This window comes from Oncorhynchus mykiss, chromosome 17 (assembly GCF_057628025.1).
Source record: "Oncorhynchus mykiss isolate SJ-2025 chromosome 17, ASM5762802v1, whole genome shotgun sequence".
Taxonomy (NCBI): domain Eukaryota; kingdom Metazoa; phylum Chordata; class Actinopteri; order Salmoniformes; family Salmonidae; genus Oncorhynchus; species Oncorhynchus mykiss.
In genome coordinates this window covers 28,465,744-28,491,298 of record NC_143038.1, presented here as the reverse complement: position 1 = coordinate 28,491,298, position 25,555 = coordinate 28,465,744, and the positions used below count along the sequence as shown (strand labels likewise).

The 25,555-nt window shown below is 42.4% G+C and overlaps 2 protein-coding genes across 3 annotated transcripts in view; one reads left to right on the top strand and one right to left on the bottom strand.

Moving 5' to 3' along the window:
- Nucleotides 1-25,555, top strand: part of LOC110493941 (thioredoxin reductase 1, cytoplasmic) — a 71,899-nt gene that overhangs the window by 483 nt on the left and 45,861 nt on the right. The gene's annotated exons all lie outside the window — the stretch shown is intronic.
- The window catches only part of LOC110493942 (bridging integrator 2), a 60,783-nt gene that overhangs the window by 26,770 nt on the left and 8,458 nt on the right, over nucleotides 1-25,555 (bottom strand). The window contains exons 2-4 of one of the 2 annotated variants that reach the window (XM_036949961.2): nucleotides 7,062-7,233; nucleotides 4,829-4,909; nucleotides 1,090-1,144 (exon numbers count right to left, since the gene is read on the bottom strand). In XM_036949961.2, coding sequence (XP_036805856.1) covers nucleotides 1,090-1,144; nucleotides 4,829-4,909; nucleotides 7,062-7,154 — 229 coding nt within the window. In that variant the 5' untranslated portion in view covers nucleotides 7,155-7,233. Of the gene's footprint in view, nucleotides 1-1,089; nucleotides 1,145-4,828; nucleotides 4,910-7,061; nucleotides 7,472-25,555 lie in introns of those variants that run through there. The other variant, XM_036949962.2, reaches the window with a different exon arrangement.

Genomic DNA, 25,555 nt, shown 5'->3' with positions numbered 1-25,555 from the left:
AGACCTAATAAATACAACCTGGCATGACAGAAATCGTAATGGAAAGAACGTTAAGATAACGTTTTGGTAGGCACAATTCTGATTCGGCTACACCTAAGCAAGGTCAAAACAACATGGGCTTCATTTGAAGTGGCAAACCGTTGCACTAAAAACAAACAATACTAACACAATAATTTCTCTCTCAAATCAATAATACATTCATTTGCCGAGTCTGCCTTTTTTAATGGCCCTCAGTTCTTTGCTTTTCTAAATTGACAGTATAGACAGCATTGCAACAACAACAAAACATCTAATAATAGATGGAATTCACTTCCCTCTTTACTTTCTCCCTCATGCCACCAGAGAGGATTTGAAAGTATGGTCAGTTTACAAAAAGAGACTTGGACCAATGTGTCAAATTTAACACATTACTGTACATAATATAGGCCTACAACTACGTCAAAGCCAAAAGGGGAAAAAAATAATAGGGTAAAGATTTCTGATCTTGTGGCCATGACTACACAAAGAATATAGATATTTGGTTTGGACCTGAATATGAATATGGCAGCCTGAACTGCCTAAATGCACAGGACAACACTAAAGATAAGTATTGAATCTACAGATGGGTTAGCAGACAACATCATGAAAACAATACGGAAGCCTTAATGGGGCAGAGGTCTGTGAGTTGTAATTCTGGATCGCCAGATAGCTAGCAACAATGACAAGAAACTACCTTGTAGGGAATCACAAGTGGCTCGTTTCAGCTAGTTTCATCTTGTTCTTGATACCATGTCTCATTTTAAGGTGTTTTGACTGATTTCATTTCAATGGTAATATGGCAAAAAATGTGCTAGTTAGCTAACCAACAACTGTAACAATGTATTTGAGAGACAAGTGCTCATTGTGCAAATATATTTATGTGTTCAATAAAAATTGGATAACATTTGTCAACATTCTAAGCCAACCCTGCCTGTTTTGCCAGTTTTGTTGTTTAACAACTTAAATTAAGCCACCAGTTATGTAATTGATTTGATTAGACTAATCAGAACCGTAGGTGCTCCTGTGCCCATGAGAAACCTCTGCTATGGAGTGAGATGAAATAGCTCCTACCTTTCACTGCACGGAAGTACGCTTGGACTTCTTTGAATAGTCTTCCCCCATCATTCTGTTGGTTGAAAAGACAGAAGATTCAATGAGGGAGTTGTTATAGTACATTTCTTACAGTGAGAGCATCCATCAATCAAAGACTCATTCCAGTAGTTGACGTCACCTTTACAGAGGATACATCTCCAAAAACACTGAAAGACAAAGACACCAGGATCTTCACAATTCAAGATGTACAATCATACCACAAACAATAACAGTAAAGAATGTACAGTATGTGTTTTAAAAGTGACACTGTCCTTTTCGAACAAGGATGACCTTTTTATTTATATTTTGATGCTTCAAGGAGCCAGAGAAACTAACGACAAAAAAATAAAATTTTGAATTAGGAGTATATTGTTTTACGCAAGGCATAGTGGCCCAACCTGGTCTCAGAGCATTTCATATTATTCTCCACGGAAATCCAAGACACTCCATTTTTTACAATTCGTATTATGTTACCAATTTGCAAAATGTATGATATGGTATGAATTCTGTCTAGGTGGCTAACATTAGCTAGTTCGCTAATGTTAGGTAGGCTTGGGGTTAGGGTTAAGTTTAGGAGTTAGGTTAAAGGGTTATGGTTAGGGGAAGGGTTAGCTAACATGCTAAGTAGTTAAAAAGTTGCTAATTAGCTCACATTGACCATGATGAGATGGATATACACCCATCCATCCACCCCCTTCCCCACCATTTTAGCCTTAAGTAACCATCTGTCTTATGTAACCATACCTAACATATACTAAATGGAATAACATATACAAAATGGAGTGTCTCAGATTTACGTACAGAATAATACAAAATGCTCTGAAACCAGGTTGGGTGGCCATTGTTTGGTTAATTAAATGCTAGCAGCCATGACTGAATTCAAACTTGAGTTGGTTTTGGGGTAAGGTTTGATGTGGGTGTCTCGTGTGTGCTCGTAGGTGGGAAGAGAGGCTATCCAAAGTCAAAACAAATTTGCCAATCTCTGGGGATAGTCAGGGACCGTCAATAAATTACAATGTAAATGGGACAATATTTTCATGTCTCATTCAATGCTGTCAATATTTATATATGAACTTTTACAATTTATAGTTGGTTTAAGATTTCTAAGTCATTAACATTTGGAGATATTGACCTATAAAATATTGTCCCGTGTACATTGTGTAATTTCCTGATGATCCCTAAGCCCAATAGGGATATCAAATGTCAAACCAAATTGACCATGGGCATTATGATCAGGTTACTTGGGTGCTGACAGCTGTGGGCAGGATTAAAATAAGACCAACCCACAGAAAACTGTTATAGTACCCTTCATTTTATTCCTATCTTCTCCCAAATCAAATTTTTAGACAAGACTACTTTATGACCAAAATGAACCCATTCACACTTTGTAGTCAATTTTGACACTAGAATAAATGTTTGACTTATATCAATGGCACATCAACCATTTTCCAAACAAGAAGTATCTTTTTAGCGTCAGTCGCTCTTTAAAAAAAAATATTATAAATTGTATATATATTTAATCTTTATTTAACCTTTAAGTTAGTTAAGAAAAAAATATTATTTACCATGACAGCCTACCCCGGCAAAGCCCTAACACGGACGATGCTGGGCCAGGTTTTTATTAATGCATAAAAAAAACCAAAATACCTTATTGACACAAGAGTTCAGATCCTTTGCTATGAGACTCCAAATTGAGCTCAGATGCATCCTTTTCCCATTGATAATCCTTGAAATGTTTCTACAACTTGATTGGAGTCCACCTGTGGTAAATTCAATTGATTGGACATGATTTGATAAGGTCCCGTAGTTGACAGTGCATGTCAGATCGAAAACCAAGCCATGAGGTCAAAGGAATTGTCTGTAGAGCTCCAAGACAGGATTGTGGTAGAAGCACAGATCTGTGGAAGGGTACCGAAACACTTCTGCAGCATTGAACGTCCCCAAGAACACAGTGGCCTCCATCATTCTTAAATGGAAGAAGTTTGGAACCACCAAGACTCTTCCTAGAGCTGGCAGCCTAAGCAGTCAGGGAGAAGGGCCTTGGTGAGCGTGGTGACCAAGAATCCGGTGGTCACTCTGACAGAGCTCCAGAGTTCCTCTGTGGAGATGGGAGAACCTTCCAGAAGGACAACCATCTCTGTAGCACTCCACCAATCATGACGTTATTGTTGAGTGGCGAGATAGAAGCCACTCCCCAGTTAAAGATACGACAGCCCGCTTGGAGTTTGCCAAAAGGCGCGTAAAGGACTCTCAGACCATGAGAAACAAGACTCTGGTCTGATGAAACCAAGATTGAACTCTTTGGCCTGAATACCAAGTGTCACTTCTGTAGGAAACCTGGCACCATCCCTAAGGTGAAACATGGTGGTGGCAGCATCATGTTGTGGGGATGTTTTTCAGCGTCAGGGACTGTTCTATGAAAGTATATATAAATGGAGCAAAGTAAAGAGAGCTCCTTGATGAAAACCTGCTCCAGAGCACTCAGGACCTCACACTGAGGTGAAGGTTCACCTTCCAACAGGACAACGACCCTAAGCACACAGCCAAGACGACGCAGGAGTCTCTGAACGTCCTTGAGTGGCCCAGCCAGAATCTGGACTTGAACATCTCTGGAGAGACCTGAAAATCGCTGTGCAGCGATGCTCCCCATTCAACCTGACAGAGCTTGAGAGGATCTGCAGAGAAGAATGGGAGAAACTCCATTATACAGGTGTGCGTCATACCTCAGAAGACTCAAGGTTGTAATCGCTGCCAAAGGTGCTATAACAAAGTACTGAGTAAAGGGTCTGAATACTTCTGTAAAATGTGATCGCTGTGATTTATTTTATTCCTAAAAAAACTGTTTTTGCTTTGTCATTATGGGGTATTGTGTGTAGATTGATGAGGAAAACATTTTAGAATAAGGCTATAACGTAACAATGTGGAAAAAGTGATGGGGTCTGAATGCTTTCCAAATGCACTGTACAAGCTGAATCTATCTGAGGACATTTCTATGTGAACACAAAAACAGTAATGGCTTTGCTGTCCCACGGCTTTGCTGTCCCAGACAAAATGTCCACGTCGTGGGCAAGTTCTTTGGTCATAAACGATTGTCTGACGTCTTCTCTCGTTCGGTATGACAGGGTATATATAGATCTGATGATTATGTACCACTCTGTGTGTTGTAAGCTCCGACAAAGTTCTGAAAGTGTCAGAAATGTTGAGCTTTTATCGTGGAGTTTGGCTAGTGTTACGAGCTCATATGAGTCACCAGGGATTGGAGTGACTGACCAATCGGAGGAACACTGCCGACAATGACACCTTTCTGGTGTGTTGTCGTTCTTTCGATGCCATGCTTGATACGCCCAGTTGACGCAGTTGATGTAGCCTACTTTGCTGAAGTATCATTGCAATGCAAGACAATCGCAGAATGTGACGAAATAACTGAAACAAGTCGTACAATCTGACCAGGTTCATAATCAAGATTTGAATTTGAATACATCGCACAGTGTGACATGTGACATGTAATAAAGACTGCATCCGACGCACAGTGTGGGAAGGCCTTTAGGGGATGGAGAGGCTTGAGCAAGCAACAGTAACAGTCAGTATGACTCATATAGGCCTAGTACAGCATGTTACAAAAAAGTGGGCTTATCGATACAAACACCTATTGCATCAGTGTTGCAGTTCACCATGGGAGACAGAAACAGCATGACATTGAGCTTTTCTTCATCGGTACCTGTTGTTTGAGAAGGTTCTGGGAGTACTGCTCAAACTGTTCATCTTTAGTCTCCATGTTCTTCCCCAGCTTCTGCATGACCTATGACAGGACAAAAATGGTTGATATATCCACAGCTTTCATTCAATCAACATTAATGGGCATGACTCTATAATACTGTAGGTATTGTACCGTTGTTCAGGTTGACCTGCGTGAGGTACTGACAATCACCCTTCAATTCAAATGTATTGGTCACATACACATATTTAGAGGATGATATTGCGGGGGTAGCAAAATGCTTGTGTTCCTAGCTACAACAGTGCTGTAGTATCTAACATTTCACAACAATACACAAATCTAAAATTAAAAGAATGGAATTAAGAAATATATAAATATTAGGACGAGAAATATCATAGTGGCATTGACTAAAATACAGTAGAATACAGTATATACATGATATGAGTAAAGCAGGATGTAAACATTATTAAAGTGACTAGTGTTCCAGTATTAAAGTGACTAGAGTCCCATTATTAAAGTGGCCAGTCATTCCAAGACTATGTATAAAGGGCAGCAGCATTAAAGGTGCAGAGTTGAGTAACTGGGTGGTAGCCGGCTAGTGATGGCTATTTAACAGTTTGATGGCCTTGAGATAGAAGCTGTTTTTCAGTCTCTCGGTCCCAGCTTTGATGCACCTGTACTGACCTCGCCTTCGGAATGATAGCGGGGTGAACAGGCCGTGGTTCGGGTGGTTCATGTCCTTCATGATACTTACAGTATCTAGGCCCTACACTGTATTCCATAATGATTCTAAACAACTATCGTAACTTACTGGTGTAACATTCACTATTTTCCAAACCCAGGCCAACAAAATTTATATTATTCCCCTTTCCAAAAAGGACATATGTTGTTGACCCCAAATGATAGGATGGAACATGGGCACAATTGAACCGATTTCATCTGACAGACATTTCAAACCATGCTCCCTGTCCTTTTTTGTTGTTGGTTTCAGCAGCAAAGTGAAACTAGCAGAGCAGTATGCCAGCACCAAGGCCAAGTGAACCACAAAGCCACCGAGTAAGAGCAGTGAGAGAGAGGAAGTGTATGCAGAGGCAGGAAGTGAAAGATTTTGTGTCCACATGCAGCTGCACAAGCAACATCAACAAAATGGCATTAACAGATGAGCACAACATTAATGTGGATGTTTTCTGTTGGGATAGACAACTAACTTGATATAGGCTAGTTCACAATAAAACGTCAATGGAATATTATTTAAACTGTTTTTTTTTTTTTGTCTTTTGAGGAATTAACCTGGGGGTCATTGAGATATCAACATCAACTACATTCAGTAGATTATGATTCTTCAAACCTGTCTAAAGCCCTTACACAAGTCATCAATTGTTTTGGTCTGTCAGTGTCGGTGGTAAAGAACACACCAACAGTCAGCTTCAATGGAGAGACTGTCTGAAGAAATTGTATTACTGTAGTGGACAACGTAGGCCTACTGTTACCAATATCATGTAGTTCAACTAATAATTTAACTACATTTTGCAGTAGCTTGGTGGTAATTCAACTAAATTCAAATCTAGGTAGTGTTTTCAGTAGTTAATTACTTTTTTCCTACTGGAACTACACACAACTTTTTTTGCAAAAAGAAAAGAAAATATGAGTGTGAAGTTGGCAATAATTTCCTTTATTTTTCGGCATCAAACCTGCCTAATTCTCACTTGAAACATAATTATTGTGTTTAATAGGATAAATCACACATTCTGTTAACATATGACCCCAAATTGATCTGTTCTTGCAATTTATAGTCTGACAGTTCTGATCTATATATGATCATTTTTCACAAAGTAGTTTGGATGTAGTGAACTACTTTTTCACAGTAACTTTAGTTAAGTAAACTATATTTTTTGTAGTGGTAGCTTTAGTGTAACTTAACTGCTTTTGGTGTGAACTAATTGGTAGCTTGGTAAACTCTTTTCAGAGTAGGTTCCTCCACACTGACCAAAATACATAAACAGGGCCTGGTTTCCCAAAGCATCTTAAAACTAAGTTCATCTTATGGTTCTAACAATGAACTTAGCCTGAAGATGCTTTTTGGGAAACCGGGCCCTGGCCAACAACAGTTAAGCGTCATTAAGTTCCAAGTAGCCCGAATGACTAAGCTCGTAGTTGTAGGGTAGCCTAATGAATTGTGGCAATCTTGATTTCAGGATAACATAGAGATATCACGGTTCACTAACTTGTTGCTTACCTTTTCCTGAGCACGATTCAATGACTTTTGTACTCGTTTGGCAAGAATTCCAGCCCCAGCCCCAATGTTTTGCCCCATCTTGTTCTCTGCCATAGTTTCTTCTCTCACTCTGGTCTGCTACTGCTTCCTCTTGTGAAATCACTGCTCTGGTGCTTATATCTTTGTTGAAGTACTTAGGGGTGGAGAGCAGAAGAGTCGGTACAAATGTCAGACAGGACTCTCTCTCTCCCACACACACACACACACACATGACTTTGCTATACCCATGTAACATTTGTGTCGGCCGTGTTAAAAAAGCTTGTCTTGCAGTTAAACGGACACTAGCTTTCCTCAAAATCAGTCGATAGACATCATGAAACACATGTTCCACCCTCTTGTTGAAACTTGTAAACGAGTCAGTAAATTACCCCGCGGCCGGGGGGGGGGGGGGCGGTCTTTGTAATGAGTGTTTAAATTAGTATTTTATTTTGTACAATATTCAAGAAATCGCTTCCACAGGATAAAGCCTACACTTAACTCATCATGTTAATCATACCATCGTCAAGGTAGATTGCAGGATGAATACAAAATATGATTTATTATATTGACAAGATGGTTGTCCGCTATAACTGTAAATACGTATCTGCATCGGCGTAAGGCAGGTGGGAGGGAATATTCTAGCCCAGTCTTTCCAAAACTCTGTGCTGGGACCCCAAGGGGTGCAAGTTTATATTTTTGGCCGAGCACTACACAGCTGATTCAAATAATCAAAGCTCGATGATTAGTTGATTATTTGGATCAGCTGTGTAGTGCTAGGGCAAAAAACAAAAACGTGCACCCTGTCACACCCTGACCATAGTTTGCTTTGTATGTTTCTATGTTTTGTTTGGTCAGGGTGTGATCTGAGTGGGCATTCTATGTTGGATGTCTAGTTTGTCTGTTTCTGTGTTTGGCCTGATATGGTTCTCAATCAGAGGCAGGTGTTAGTTGTTGTCTCTGATTGGGAGCCATATTTAGGTAGCCTGTTTTGTCATTTTGGGTTGTGGGGGATTGTCTATGTTAGTTGCTTGTCAGCATAGGTCTCATTATAGTGGCACGGTTGTGATTTGTTTATTGTTTTGTATAGTTTGTATTCAGTGTTCAGTGCTTTCTTTAATTAAAAATTCATCATGAACACATACTACGCTGCATTTTGGTCCGCTCCTTACGACGATCGTGACACACCCCTTGGGGTCCCCAGGACCAAGTTTGGAAAACCCTGGCAGACGAATCTGGCCAATTTATCTTTTGTAGAAAACATCAATATACTCGTAACAACCTACCATTATAAAACTTAAATTTAATAATATATTCCTCACGTATCAAAATACTGTTGGAATTCACTTTTATCTTGAACAAATTCGACACTCATTGCCCCCCATACAAAACCTCCTTACTTGTTCTGCTTAACATCTGCATGGTCAGACTTAGGGTAGAATCAACCTTCGCCATTTGCCTCTTCCTCTGTGAATACTCACCTGAGAAATATGATACCTTAATTTTTTGTTACATTTTGCTGTAAAAAGCGGCAGCATCAAATGATGTGGATGGATAGCCATTCAATGTTTTTTTCTGTATTGTTTTTTTTTTCTGGTCTATGAAAGTCAATGATCTAAGACCAGACCCAACTGCTATTGCATTGGTGTCTATGGGAGATATATTCAGTTATTAAGTATACTGGAACTGACAATTGTTTTTAATGGTAAACCGCCGAAGTGACCCATCTTCAGTTATCCACCATCTTTGGTATCTTTTGCCAATCAAATCAAACTTTATTTGTCACATGCGCCGAATACAACAAGTGTAGACCTTACCGTGAAATGTTTACTTACAAGCCCTTAACCAACAGTGCCGTTCAAGAAGAGTTAAGAAAATATTTACCAAAAATTATAAAAAGTAACACAATCACATAACAATAATGAGGCTATTTACAAGGGTTACCAGTGCCACACTGCATAGATAATAAACAGCGAGTAGCAGCAGTGTACAAACAAATGGGGGGGGGGGGGGGGGGCAATGCAATAGTCCGGTGGCCATTTGATTAATTGTTCAGCAGTCTTATGGCTTGGGGGTAGAAGCTGTTAAGGAGCCTTTTGGTCCTAGACTTGGCACTCTGGTACCGATTGTTTTCTCTGCTAACGCACGACAGTCTATGACTTGGGGGACTGGAGTCTCTGACAATTTTATGGGCTTTCCTCTGACACTGTGTCCTGGATTGCAGGAAGCTTGGCCCCAGTGATGTACTGGGCCATACGCACTACCCTCTGTAGCGCCTTACGGTCAGATGCCGAGCAGTTGCCATACCAGACGGTGATGCAACCGGTCAGGATGCTCTCGATGGTGCAGCTGTAGAACTTTTTGAGGATCTAGGGACTCATGCCAAATCTTTTCAGTCTCCCGAGGGGGAAAAGGTTTTGTCATGCCCTCTTCACTGGGCCCCAGTGTTGGGGATCAGGGGCAGACGTGTTGTTGCCTACCCTTAACACCTGGGGGTGGACTGTCAGGAAGTCCAGGATCCAGTTGCAGAGGGAGTTGGTTAGTCCCAGGGTCCTTAGCTTAGTGATGAGCTTCGTGGGAAATATGGTGTTGAACGCTGAGCTGTAGTCAATGAACAGCATTCTCACATAGGTGTTCCTTTCGTCCAGGTGGGAAAGGGCAGTGTGGAGTGCGATTGAGATTGCGTCATCTGTGGCTCTGTTGGGGCGTTATGCGAATTGGAGTGGATCTAGGGTATCTGGGATGATGCTCTTGATGTGAGCCATGACCAGCCTTTCAAAGCACTTCATGGCTACCGACGTGAGTGCTACGGGACGATAATCATTTAGGCAGGTTACCTTGGCTTCCTTAGGCACAGGGACTATGGTGGTTTGCTTGAAACATGTAGGTATTACAGACTGTCAGGGAGCGGTTGAAAATATCAATGAAGACACTTGCCAGTTGGTCTGTGCATGCTTTGAGTACACGTCCTGGTAATCCATCTGGCCCTGCGGCTTTGTGAATGTTGACCTGTTTAAAGGTTTTGCTCACATCAGCTACCGAGAGCATTATCACACAGTCATCCAGAACAGCTGGTGCTCTCGTGCATGCTTCAGTGTTGCTTGCCTCGAAGCGAGCATAAAGGGCATTTTGCTCATCTGGTAGGCTTGCGTCACTGGGAAGCTCGTGTCTTGGTTTCCCTTTGTAGTCCGTAATAGTTTTCAAACCCTGCCACATCCGACGAGCGTCCGAGCCGGTGTAGTAGGATTCAATCTTAATCCTGTATTGATGCTTTGCTTGTTTGATGGTTCATCTAGGGCATAGCGGGATTTCTTATTGGCGTCCAGATTAGTGTTCCGCTCCTTGAAAGCGGCAGCTCTAGCCTTTAGCTCAATGCTGATGTTGCCTGTAATCAAGGGCTTCTGGTTGGGATATGTACGTACGGTCACTGTGGGGATGACATCGTCGATGGACTTATTGATGAAACCGATGACTGAGGTGTTATACTCCTCAATGCCATTAGATGAATCCCGGAACATAATCCAGTTTGTGCATGCAAAACAGTCCTATAGCATAGCGTCTGACCTCTTCCATATTGAGTGAGTCACTGGTACTTCTTGCTTTAGTTTTTGCTTGTAAGCAGGAATCAGGAGGATAGAATTATGGTCAGATTTGCCAAATGGAGGGCGGGGAAGAGAGCAATGACTGTATATACAGTATGAATGGACAAAGCCATCAATCAAGTGACACCTTTCATTCATGTGAAGACTCAATAGCACATTGTAGCCAAATTAAGTCGGTTAAGATGGCGTCTCATGGAGACATAACATGTGCAGTTTGAGCTACTCCAGGAAGTGACGTTGCAGACTAGCTCAGTGCTGCCCCCTCTTATTGAGTAACTCAAGCTGAAGGCCGACTGAGGTACTGCAGGCTGCCATTAGCAACTTTATTATCCTTATTACTTCTGTGTGATTTTTAAATAATCGGTTCAAGGACATATGTCTGGCGTATTAGAAGCAATTATTGGTACCTTGATTGTCTTCAAAACTTTTTTATTTACACGAAGATTGACCAGTTGTCACTAATTACCACAGCCACAGTCATAAACCCTGCCTATTTCTACAAATTATCTTCTTAAAATGTGATTTTAAACCTAACCTTATCCCTAACCTTAACCACACTGCTAACCCTGACCTTAAATTGAGACCAAAAAGCAAAAGAAAAAGCCTGAAATTGTGGCTGTGGTAGAATGACCACGAAGATTGCAATTTTTCCATTCACTGTAATAGGGGACCATATTTTCTGCTAACAATGCCTGCAGTACTGCGGTCAACCTTGAATTTCCGTAGCTTCAATGAAAGGGGCAGTCATCATTCTCCCCTGGTAACTGTATACGTGGAGAGTGTAAGTGGGAGGATCAAAATAAGAGGATCAACATAACTGAAAACATAGCTAATTGGGCAGATTGGTTGCCAAGATCGTTTTGCGTGGCTGCTTAATTGCTATTTCCTTGTAACATTTTAGCTAAGCTGGAGAGGCTGGTTATGATAATTAACCTGGGAGGTTAGGAGAACTAACCTAGCAGGTATGAGAACTAACCTAGCAGGATAAATAAAAATATAGGACAAAACACACATCACGACAAGAGAGACAACACAACACTACATAAAGAGAGACCTAGGACAACAACATGACAACAACATGGTAGCAACACAACATGGCAGCAGCACAACATGGTAGAGGCACAAAACAGTATACAAACATTATTGTTTGTGCTTTGGGGACCTTTAACAGAATGTGACTGGCAGAATGGGTGTTGTATGTGGAGGATGAGGGCAGCAGTTGATATCTCAGAAAGGGGGGAGTGAGGCCTAGACGGTTTTTATAAATAAGCATCAACCAGTGGGTCTTGCGACGGGTATACAGAGATGACCAGTTTACAGAGGAGTATAGAGTACAGTGATGTGTCCAATAAGGAGCATTGGTGGAAAATCTGATGGCCGAATGGTAAAGAACATCTAGCCGTTCGAGAGCACCCTTACCTACCGATCTATAAATTATGTCTCCATAATCTAGCATGGGTAGGATGGCCATCTGAATCAGGGTTGTTTTGGCAGCTGGGGTGAAAGAGGAGTGATTACAATAGAGGAAACCAAGTATAGATTTAACTTTAGCCTGCACCTTTGATATGTGCTGAGATAAGGACAATTTACCATCCAGCCATACTCCCAAGTACTTGTATGAGGTGACTACCTCGAGCTCTAACCCTCAGAAGTAGTAGTCACACCTGAGGGGAGAGGGGCATTGTTTTTACTAAACCACATGACCATTGTTTTGGAGGTGTTCAGAACAAGGTTATGGGCAGAAAAAGCTTGTTGGGCATTAAGAAAGCTTTGTTGTAGAGCATTTAACACAACATCTGGGGAGGGGCCAGCTGAGTATAAGACTGTATCATCTGCAAATAAATGGATGAGAGAGCTTCCTACTGCCTGAGCTACGTTGTTGATGTAAATTGAGAAGAGTGTGGGGCCTAGGATCGAGTCTTGGGGTACTCCCTTGTTGACAGGCAGTGGTTGAGACAACAGATGTTCTGACTTTATACACTGCACTCTTTGAGAGAGGTATGCTTAGAATCAAGGGCAATGGTGACATCATCACCTGAGCGGACACCAGAGTGCATACCAGAGACAATACTATAGGCATCAAGAAAGCCAGTCAGTTGATTATTGACACGTTTTTCCAACACATTTGATAAACAGGGCAAAATAGAAATAGGCCTATAACAGTTAGGATCAGCATGATCTCCCCCATTAAATAAAGGACGAACCGTGGCTGCCTTCTAAGCAATGGGAACCTCCCTGGAGAGGAGAGACAGGTTAAAAAGGTCAGATATATGCTTGGCGATTATAGGGGCAGCAACCTTAAAGAAGAAAAAGTCTAAACCATCTTACTCAGATGTTTTTTGGGCGTCAAGTTTAAGGAGCTCCTTTAGCACCTCGGACTCATTGACCGCCTGCAGGGAGAAGCTTTGTAACGGGACAGGGGAAAAAGTGGGAAGAGCATCAGGGCTAGTCGCATTAGAAGGGGTGGGAGATGAGGAAATGTTGGATGGGCAAGGAGGCATGGCTGAGTCAAATAGGAATCCTGACTCAATGAAGTGTTGACTAAAAAGCTCAGCCATGTGCTTCTTGCCAGTAACAACCACATCATCAACTTTAAGGGACATGGGCAGCTGTTAGGAGGAGGGGTTTTTCTCCAGGTCTTTAAACGTTTTCCAGAACTTCTTGGGGTTAGACCCACAGAGAGAGAACTGCTCCTTAAAGTAACTAACTTTGGCCTTCCGGATAGCCTGAGTGCACTTATTTCTCATTTGCCTGAATGAGAGCCAGTCAGCCTGAGTATGCGTGTGCTGAGCAAAATGCAATTCTTGAGGCGGAGTAACTCTGACAGATCACAGTCGAACCAGGGGCTGAACCTGTTTTTAATTCTATTTTTTTTTACTGGGGTGTGTTTGTTAACAATATCACTGAAAATATAAAAAAAGAAGGTCCAAGCGTCTTCAATCGTCTTCAATAGAGGGGATCAAGCTGATTCTATACAAATTTACAGAGGCCAGGTCATGAAGGAAGGCTTGCTCATTAAAGTTTTTTAGCAAGCGTTTATGACAAATCAGGACAGGTTGTTTCTCTTAGCAGCCATTACGAACGCAGACTTTGCGGACACAACCGAGCACTGAAGGTGATTCTTGGTAAAGATTGCCACTCCCCCACCGTTAGAAGATCTGTGTTGCAGAAAAAGTTTATAACCAGAAAGGTAAACATCAGTATTCAAAACACTCTTTCTTAACCACACCTCAGTAATGACCAACACATCTGGATTGGAGCTGTGAACCCACACTTTCAATTAATACATTTTTAGGTAATAAGCTTCTAGTGTTAATGTGCAGAAAACCTAGGCAGAAAACCCAGCAGAAATCAGTGAAGCAGATAGAGCACAAGTCAAAATTTGGGCTAGCAACAGTAGATGGGCCAGGGTGTACATGCACATTTTCAGATATCATCAGCGGTAATACAATCAGGGCACGGCAGAGGACAGGGAGAGCTCTGCCGTGTTGATTTATGACATGCGAATGTGCATTAGATTGCAACAAAATCATATTGTACAGCAAATTTAATCTGGTAACATGAATACAAAGCTGGCGAGAGGTGGTTAGAATAGGATGGGAGGCCAAAAGTCTGTGTAACCAATACAGTCGAACCAGTCAGAGTCCCGAGTGTGGGAACAAACAGTCTGTCCCACGGTTGGGTAAACAAGGAAGTTCATAGTCAACATGAGGCAAATAGCAAAATGCATGAGAAAAAAATATAACGACTTAGGGCTAGCCAAGTTCAGAGTCACTCAACAGTGCCTGTGTGCTGGAGGCGAGCGAAAGCTTGGGAAACAGGGAGGAGTGTGGTGGGGTACCAGACAGTGGGAGACAACCAGGGCAGACGGTGAACAGATCGCCAGGTGGAATCCAAGCAGCAGTGCAGCAGGCAACAGGAGTAGGTGTCACACCCACTTGGGAGAAGCTTTTATTTCTGGAGGCAGATTTCTTGTAGAAAATGCCAGTGGATGGTCTCTGAACAGCAGGAGGGGGCTTCAAGGACTCTGGATTTGGGTGGGCTAGCCTGCCATTTTTGGGGTTTAAAGGTTTTGACACTGTTAAGGGAATTTTTATCAATGATGACTAATTATGTATACATTTCAATCAGGACTGACTAATCAGAATACTATTATGTTACTGTATATGTATGAATTTTCTTTTTAATCCTAGTACTGAATATAATGTGTATAAATATAATCAAGAATTAGAACAATGACTGTCTGTACCATGGTAGAAATGAATGAACTCATAGCCAGACTGGCTAGAAGGCTTATCTACACAAGCTGACCTTGGCTCGGTCATATATTATCTTAATAGGGAGAGACGTGAGAACCATACATCCATTGTACTAGAGCGGAGATGACGCGGGCTAGTACTGAAACTAATGACGTCATTTTCAGTTTATAACCTGTGGTAAAATGTGTAATGGGCAGTACTCGTGAATAAAAGCTGCTGGTTGACTTTAAGACTGGGCTCTGTCCATTTTATATAAATAAGGGTCATACAATCTCTTATGAATTGACAGACACCTCTCACTTCACACATCTGTGCTAATTGAAGTTGTGTCTGGTCTGTCTCAGTTCCAGGTTGGATGGTGTCCTTGGCAGTATTAATCCTTCCAGGTAATTTTGTCCAAAATTAGGTTGTAGGTTTGGTGTTTTGATCTGGAGTGAAGGTTATGCTAGTTTTAGGGAAGTTAAGAAATAAATATAGTAGGCCTCTCCTATAGAAAGCTGATGGGATCCTCTTTTTAATAGACACCATCAAAACTATTGCATAGCCTATAGGAATGTTGCGCAACATGGGCTTATGGGCTCTTGTGAAGTGTTTGATTAGATTTTCGATTTCATTTCCATTGATGTCCGAGTGATTGTGGGGACAATAGAGCACTGAGTACCAGACCATTAGCAACTGGCAGTTAGCAAGTTTGGTAGGCTACTAATGGCCATTGGCGGCATCAGAGCGCAGTTTTGGAGAAGCCTAGTTACCATAACTAAATTATCACGTGGGTTTTGACTGAGGTCATGACTCGTGACTGCCAGTGTGGCAGCAATTCGTTCACCGTAACAGCCCTAGTCCAGTATAAAGGAGCAAGGCTTAATCTGTGTTTGGGAAGAATCTATTACCATGGCTTGCTGTGAAGTAACTGTTTTGTAATTGAACTCATGTTTGATAGCATTGCACACACTCATGTTTTTACAGTAAGTGCAATTTCCCCCCGTTTCCCTTTCAGGCTACAGTATAGTGCCTCCAAACTTGGCTCGTTGTGAGGGTCCTCATCACCCTCCTTGTACACTCTTCCGGGGTTGGACCCAGCTATAAGGCTGAGATGATGAGTCTGCAACGTAACAGAAATTGAATCAGAAATGCTGTTGGGAAAGGGCATAACGTTTTTAAGACAACAGGTTTGATGTCAGTATTTGCACACTTGTGAAATTGTTTTACCGCCATAAAGTTGTGGCAGACAACAGAGCTGTGTGCCAGCCACACATTTGTGCTCATTGGCCATTGAGGAAGTAGACTAATGTTGATGGCAAATTGGTGAGCCTAGTTGATTTATTTCATGACCCATTTTCTAAATAATTATCGGGCTTAGGGGTGATATGGGGATATTGAAACTCAGTCGGAAGTAACTGTTACATGGCCAGGCCAGGTTTCCTTGTTTAGCAGCCCACATCCTTCACAAATGAAGGAGGATCTCTTGTTGTGTTTCTTTAATGACCTTCACTTTTTGAATGAAAACCTGTGGTGTGTCTGTTTGAGATACTGTACACAAAGGTTTAAAATATATATTGAATAGTAAATGATTGCCTCAATAACTACAAAATGCAGTACTTTATTGCAGGAAAACTTAAATCTGTTTTACCTCATTTCTACCAGCATGTCACATGTGCAACCAGAGGAAAAGCAACTCTCGACTACCTTTACTCCACACACAGAGACGTGTACAAAGTTCTGCCATTTCCTCCATTTGGCAAATCTGACCATAATTCTATCCTCCTAATTACAAGCAAAAACGTAAGCAGAGAAATAACAGTGACTCGCTCAATACGGAGGTGGTCAGATGTCGCAGATGCTAAACTACAAAACTGTTTTGCTAGCACAGACTGGAATATGTTCCAGGATTCATCCCATGGCATTGAGGAGTATACCACCTCAGTTACCGGCTTCATGAATAAGTGCATCGATGATGTCGTCCCCACAGTACTGTACGTACATATCCCAAACAGAATCCATGGATTACAGGCAACATTCGCACTGAGTTAAAGGCTAGAGCTGCCGCTTTCAAGGAGCAGGAAACTAATCCGGACGCTTATAAAAAATCCCGATATACTCTCAGACAAACAATCAAAGGCAAAGCGTCAATTCAGGACTAAGACTATTACGGATTACAAAGGGAAACCCAGCCGCGAGCTGCCCAGTGACGCGAGCCTAACAGACGAGTTAATGTCTTCTATGCTCGCTTCAAGGCAAGCAACACTGAAGCATGCATGAGAGCACCAGCTGTTCCGTAGCCAATGTGAGTAAGAACTTTAAACAGGTCAACATTCACAAGGCCGCTGGGCCAGATGGATTATCAGGACGTGTACTCAGAGCATGCACAGACAAAAAGGCAAGTATCTTCACTTACATTTTCAACCTCTCCCTGACCGAGTCTGTAATACCTACATGTTTCAAGCAGACCACCATAGTCCCTGTGCGCAAGAACGGCAAGGTAACCTGCCTAAATCACTATCGCCCTGTCCCATTCATGTCTGCAGCCAAGAAGTGCTTTGAAAGGCTGGTCATGGCTCACATCAACACCATCATCCCGGAAACCCTGGACCCACTCCAATTCACATACCACTCCAACAGATTCAGAGATGACACAATCTCAATCGCACTCCACACTGCCCTTTCCAACCTGGACAAAAGGAACACCTATGTAAGAATGCTGTTCATTGACTACAGCTCAGTGTTCAACACCATAGTACCCACAAAGCACATCACTAAGCTAAAGAGCATGGGATTAAACACCTCCCTCTGCAACCGGATCCTGGACTTCCTGACGGGCCGATAAATAAGCCCACATTCACATCGGTGCAGTGGAGTGGGTCAAGAGCTTCAAGGTCCCTGTTGTCCACATCACCAACAAACTATCATGGTCCAAACACACCAAGACAGTCATGAAGAGGGCCCAACAACGCCTATTCCCCCTCAGGAGACTGAAAAGATTTGGCATGGGTCCCCAGAGCCTCAAAAAGTTCTACAGCTGCACCATGGAGAGCATTATGGTTGCATCACCGCCTGGTATGGCAACTGCTCAGCATCCGATCGTAAGGCGCGACAGAGGTTAGTGCATATGGCCCAGTACATCACTGGGGCAAAGCTTCTTGCCATTCAGGACCTTTATAATAGGTGGTGTCAGAGAACGGACCAAAAAAATGTCAAAGACTCCAGCCACCCAAGTCGCAGACTGTTCTCTCTGCAACCGCACAGCAAGCGGTACCGGAGCATCAAGTCTAGGTCCGAAAGGCTCCTTAACAGCTTCTACCCCCAAGCCATAAGACTGCTAAACAATTAATCAAATGGCCACCCAGACTATTTGCATTGACCCCCTCCCGCTGCTGCTACTCGCTGTTTATTATCTATGCATAGTCAATTTACCCCTACCTACATGTACATATTACCTCAATTACCTTGACTAACCTGTACCCCTGCACATTGACTCGCACATTGAATCAGTACCAAAAACCCTGTATATACTGTAGCTTCATTATTGTTATTTTGTTGTGTAACTTTTTAAAATATTTTTTATTTATTTAGTAAATATTTACATAAACACATTTAGCATCTCCTGGCTTCCACCAATGGCCTACAAGCCACTGATGCAGACCTTTGAAACATCTCCATTTTAAAAAGTCTAATAAATCCATGTAATATAAACTCAGCAAAAAAAGAAACATCCTCCCACTGTCAACTACGTTCATTTTCAGCAAACTTAACATGTGTAAATATTTGTATGAACATAAGATTCAAAAACTGAGACACAAACTGAACAAAGTTCCACAGAGATGTGACTAACAGAAAATTAATGATGTGTCCATGAACAACGGGGGGGGGTGTCAAAATCAAAGTAACAGTCCGTATCTGGTGTGACCACCAGCTGCATTTAGTACTGCGCTGCATCTCCTCCTCATGGACTGCACCAGATTTTCCAGTTCTTGCTGTGAGATGTTACCCCACTATTCCACCAAGGCACCTGCAAGTTCCCGGATATTTCTGGGGGGAATGTCCCTAGTTCTCACCCTCCGATCCAACAGGTCCCAGACGTGATCAATGGGATTGAGATCCAGGCTCTTCGCTGGCCATGGCAGAACTCTGACATTCCTGTATTGCAGGAAATCACGCACAGAACGAGCAGTATGACTAGTGGCATTGCCATGCTGGAGGGTCATGTCAGGATGAGCTTGCAGGAAGGGTACCAGATGAAGGAGGAGGATGTCTTCCCTGTAACGCACAGCATTGAGATTGCCTGCAATGACAACAAGATCAGTCCGATGATGCTGTGACACACCACCCCAGACCATGACGGACCCTCCACCTACAAATCGATCCCGCTCCAGAGTACAGACCTCGGTGTAACGGTCATTCCTTCGACGATAAACGCAAATCCGTCCATCACCCCTGGTGAGACAAAACCGTGACTCGTCATTGAAGAGCACTTTTTGCCAGTCCTGTCTGGTCTAGCGACGGTGGGTTTGTGCCCATAGGCGATGTTGTTGCCGGTCATATCTAGTGAGGACCTGCCTTACAACAGGCCTACAAGCCCTCAGTCCAGCCTCTCTCAGCCTATTGAGGACAGTCTGAGCACTGATGGCGGGATTGTGCTTTCCTGGTGTAACGCGAGCAATTGTTGTTGCCATTCTGTACCTGTCCCGCTGGTGTGATATTCGGATGCACCGGTGTTATTACACGTGGTCTGCCACTGCGAGGACGATCAGCTGTCCGTCCTGTCTCCCTGCAGCCCTGTCTTAGGCGTCTCACAGTACAGACATTGCGATTTATTGCCCTGGCCACATCTGCAGTCCTCATGCCTCCTTCCAGCATGCCTAAGGCATGTTCACGGAGATGAGCAGGGACACTGGGCTATAACATCGAGCACACAGTCAAGCAATCTCCATAGACAAACATTGGCAACAGAATGGCCATACTGAATAGCTCAGTGACTTTCAATGTGGCACGGTCATAAGATGCCACCTTTCCAACAAGTCAGTTTGTAAAATTTCTGCCCTGCTAGAGCTGTCCCGGTCAACTGTAAGTGCGGTTATTGTGAAGTGGAAACATTTAGGAGCAACAACGGCTCAGCCCGAAGTGGTAGGCCACACACAAGCTCACAGAACGGGACTGCTTTGTGCTGAAGCGCGTAAAATTTGTCTGTACTCGGTAGCAACACTCACTACCGAGTTCCAAACTGCATCTGAAATTAACGTCAGCACAAGACAGAGCTTCATGAAATGGGTTTCCATGGCCAAGCTCCTGCACACAAGCCTAAGATCGCCATGCGCAATGCCAACTGTTGGCTGTAGTGGTGTAAAGCTTGCCGCCATTGGACTCTAGAACAGTGGAAGCGCGTTCTCTGGAGTGAGGAATCACGCTTCACCATCTGGCAGTCCAATGGACGAATCTGGATTAGGTGGATGCCAGGAGAACATTGCCTGCCCCAATCCATACTGCCAACTTTAAAGTTTGGTGGAGGAGGAGTAATGTTCTGGGGCTGTTTTTTCATGGTTCGGGCTAGGCCCCTTAGTTTCAGTAAAGGGAAATCTTAACGCTACAGCATACAATGGCATTAGATGATTCTGTTTTCAACTTTGTGGCAACAGTTTGGGCAGTGCTTCTCAATTATTTTCTGTTACGCCCCCCCCCTAGGAAGAAGTAAACATTTTGCGCACCCCAACTCTCTGCCGCGACTGTAAATAGTATAATTTGTCTTTAAAATTGTTATAAGTACACCTCTGCTTAACATTGTATCCTTATTAACATTAAAGAAAATAAAAAAAATAAAACAGAAAGAAATATAGATCAACAAAGAATAACTTTATTAACATTGTTTTTTAGTCTGTAACAGAAAATACTTAAAGTGCATCAATTTGCCTGAAATTAAAAATTCTATCCTTATTTGAACTGTAAAATTTTTTTGACCATTTGATACTGAAAAATAAAATGAAATATAATCAATAAATAATAATACATTCAAATTGAATTGATCAGCAACATTAACTCAGGAGCACAATATATGAAACACTTTGACCTATAAAACAAAAATGAATAAAACAATTTGTGCTGATTTTTTTTAAATCAAAATGAGGAAGTCAGGATTAATGGCTACAATGAACACGTTTTGCAGAGCACAGCTTTTCGAAGCGGGGTTTGAAGCATGATACTGCAACTCTCAGCTCCTGCTCAATGTTTAGCTGGGACCTGTACTTGGTCTTCAGTGCAGCAACAGCAGAGAAGCCAGTCTCACAAAGATAAGATGTTGCAAAAGGAAGAAGAATGCCCATGGTCCTCTGCCCTAAGAGTGGATACTGCCTCTCTACACTCAGTGTCTGTGATGTGAACCTCAGTCTCAATGTGTAGTCAGACCTCATATCAATGAACTGGCCCTCCTCTGCAGAGCCGAAACCAGTTGGAGCTGGTGCATTGAAAGGATCTCTCACCCAGTCATTTTGGGAACTGTTTTCAGGGAAGTACTTTTTAAAGAATCCCATCAGTGATGAAATGTTCTCCTTAATATATGGAATCACTGAGGTGGCATCATAGTCAGTAGTGTCAACAAATTCATGCAGGTTCTCGAATGAATCAGTATTTCCTTCATCAAGTCGCCTGCCCCACATTGCAAGCTTTCGAGTGAAAGAGCTGATCTTGTCTGTGACCTGAGGGAGGTGTTTATCTTTCCCTTGAAGCTGTAGATTTAGTTCATTTAGCTTTCCAAATATGTCACTCAGGTAGGCCAATTTTGCCAGGAAGTTCTCATCACAAAATCTTTCTGCGAGGTCATACTTGTGCTCCTGCTCCGAAAACATTCTTATCTGCTCTCTGAGCTCAAAAACTCGGGACAATACTTTTCTTCGTGACAGCCACCTTGCTTCACTGTGAAACAGCACAGTTTGATGTTTAGCTCCCATCTCCTCACAGATAGCAGAGAAGACTCTTGTTTTTGGTGGTCTGGTCTTTATAAAATTGCCTACAATGTCAGGCATAACCTTACTTAATTTTAGAGGAAAAGTGCATTGATGCCAGTGCTTCTCTGTGTATAACACAGTGTGTCCACTCAGCATTAGGTGAGGCCTTCTTGACGAGTGCCCAAAGTCCTTTTCTCATCCCTGCCATGATCTGTGCACCATCACAGCAAACACCAATGCAGTTCTCCCACTTTAGCCCATTCTCAGTCAGGAAGCAGTCCAGCATTTTGAATAACTCTTCAGCTGTGGCTCTGTCTCTGACATATTTACAAAAAAGTAGATCCTCACACAGGGAGTTTGTCATGTCAAAACGTACATAAGCGATAAACAAACCGTCTTTGTTGCTGTCAGTTGCTTCATCGAACTGTTAGGCAAAACGTTTGTCTTTGAGTTTATCTACCAGCTGTTCTTTAAGACCGTTAGCAATGTCATTTATACGTCTGGCAACAGTGTCATTGGACAGAGGGATAGTTTTTATTTTTGCAGCACTTGCGTCATCCAGCATGACAGAGACCATGTCTAATGCTGCAGGCAGTATCAGCTCCTCTGCTATGGAATGTTTTTTTTGCACTGAGCAATTTGGTGCGCCACCTTATATGATGCTAACAGTGCTCGCTGGTTTACTGAAGTAGCATTCACAATTGTGAATTGTTGGCAATATTCGGCACGTTTTCGCTGAAAAAACTCAAGCGTGATTGGGGTGTAATGTCTTTATGTGACGCCTTAATTTATTTGGCTTGATGCTGTCCGCTGCCAACATTTTTAGACACAGTAAACATACCGGTCTTTCCTCGTCTCCCACCGTAGTCACAGTGAAGCCAAGCGCTACATACGCTTTGTCATATTTCTTCGTCTTAGCTTTCGGGAGACTTACGTTTGTCTCCTGATCTCCGTCTCTCTCCGCCTTTCTTTTCTTCCCTGTTAAATATTTTTCCATGGAGGCTCTTAAGGGTTTGTTATCTGCACTTCATATCTCCTGCTGTGTGCTCGTGTTCGGTGCAAAAAAGTCCTGCTCCCTATAGCAAAAAAAAGCATGTTCCCCGGGGTCACACGCACCCCCCCTGGCATCGCTCCGAGCCCCCCCAGAAGGACTGAGTTTGGGGAAGGCCCTTTCCCGTTTCAGCATGACAATGCCCCCGTGCATAAAGCGAGGTCCATAGAGAAATGGTTTGTTGAAATTGGTGTGGAAGAACTTGACTGGCCTACACAGAGCCCTGACCTCAACGCCATCGAACACCTTTGGGATGGAATTGGAACGCCGACTGCCCGACCTCACGAACGCTCTTGTGGCTGAATGGAAGAAAGTCCCTGCAGCAATGTTCCAACATTTAGTGGAAAGTTTTCCCAGAAGAGGAGAGAGGCTGTTATAGCAGCAAAAGGGGGACCAACTCCATATTAATGCGCATGATTTTCAAATGAGATGTTTAACGAGCAGATGTCCACATACTTTTGGTACAGTAACATGTTTTGGACAATTTGGGTCTTCAAAGTAGATGAACAATTTCACAGTCATTGTCACTTTTACTAGTTTCTAAGTTCCGGGTTAAAATAAAACTCAAATAAAAGGTTAAAATACCATTAATTAATTTAATCTCTGGTGCCAGGGAAGTAGCTGTTTGCTGGGTGGCTGTGTACTTGCCATCTCAGAATGGTGTTTAGGGTCTCTATTTCACTATGCAGAAATTGCTCCTCCATTTCCTGGTTGCTAAAATGTGAATATCTGACTACTGTCAGATATATTTTCCATAACCAAAAATATTGTACTTTCAGCTGTTTGAAGCTGGTGTACATAACCAGAAGTAAAAGATGCAACAACAAAATGTAAGGAAAGTTAGTATAGAAATAGCGCACATTGAACAGCTCTACCGTTTCTTAGACTTGCTTTAAATGAGAATGACAGATCTCTAACAAACATTTCTATGTGAATTTGGTAAGGTCGCATCCAAAAATGTACATATTGCAGCTTTAAAAGTTTGAAATCATGTCATTATCCACTGTGACAGCTAGATGATGGCAGAATTCCAACTGTAATAATCACTAGGCCAATCAATAGGCTACGTTTCCTGTGTTGATGACAGACACTTCCAGACACTGAAAATAATGACACCGTATAGCAAAATAGTAATACCATGCAACATGTCTGTCTGGGAGTAGTCTGTATCTAAGATATTGTCTGCTGCCAGGTAGCAAGATGTTTAGGGTCCATCAATGGCTGTGTGCAAAATTGCAAGTATTAGTAACAACTTGCCATTGTTGTAAGTGATGTCAAAAGAGCAGAATTGCAACACAACCATTGTGTCAATGGTCTCTTGATAATTCCTTGTTGATAAGGTTGACATCTGATATTTATAATGCTCCTTCAACAATGTTACCTTACATTTGGTGTTGTGTTTCTTCAAAGGAAGAGGGTGCAGGAGGGGGTGGTGGGTAGCTTAGACTTCACTAGAGGAATTCTGGTGGGAAGGTGTCCCGAACACTTATCTAAAGAAAATACATGTTCAATACACTGCAATCAAGTGGGCCACCCAGTTTCAGTTCTTCTGTGCTTGTCTATTTCTCATTAGTTTTCGGTAAATGTTATTGAAGATAAATATGGATGATTTTTCAAATAGGCCTAGTAGTAGTGTGAATTGTCAACATACTGTGGAGAATCACCTTTTTACACGAACAAGATACTGTGATGAATCAGTAGTTCTTCACGGGCACATATACATCTTTGTCCATTTCATGAACTGACTAATCAACATTTCATGCGTGTGTATATTATTTTCTTTGACTTTTGAAATGTTGAAGATACATTTTTACAATCATACCTCTAGTTTTTGTTGTCTTTTGGCAGGAGGTTTCCATTGTGTTCATTGCCTGTGTGTTTAGTTCAGAGCCCTCGACTAAATAGCATACAGGATACTTTGGTCAAAAATGCAGTCAGGGTTAAGGGTTACAGAGACCAGATCAGATTCAGTGGGTGTATTGATCTGTTACGAGATCAGTTTGTGTCATACCCTCATCACAGCTGCTGTCTCTGTATTCCCTCTGTCTTTTCACTGGCTTTTTGTCAGGTAACGTTTCATCCACGCTTTCAACTGCTGACTTCACTTCCAGAACCTTAGACTACTTCACAGCTTTTGGAAAGTCATATAAAAAGATAGGTACTAGTTGTCCTTCCCTTAATGTTCTTCTATCTGAAAAGTGGAAAACATTAGCAATTTCATAAGCCTGACTAGGACTGTTTGTGGAGCACTGTTAATGAATTCAATGGAGGCCAAAATGACAATAAATTGGTCCAACAGTATCTACCTCCAACAGTGGAAAATCTTCTATTCGTCAAGATCTCAGCTAGGCCAGCCACTGTGTTTGTGTCTGTTAGTCTCCACAGCAGGCATCTTCAGACCTGGTGTAGTACTGACACAAAAGTGGTATTCTGTCCTCTCTCCACTCGTATGGCCCTCTGCCAGATCTCCGTGGTCGGTATCCATTTTACAATTGTGTTTCTCCTGTGGTATTTGTACACACCAATCTTGGATGAGCTGCATGGGTCCAATAGCAGAGGTTCTGGATGGTGGAACAGCCCCTTTCCCTCTTTCTCAACTACCTCCACAAGCTCACAGCTCTCTCCATCTTCCAAC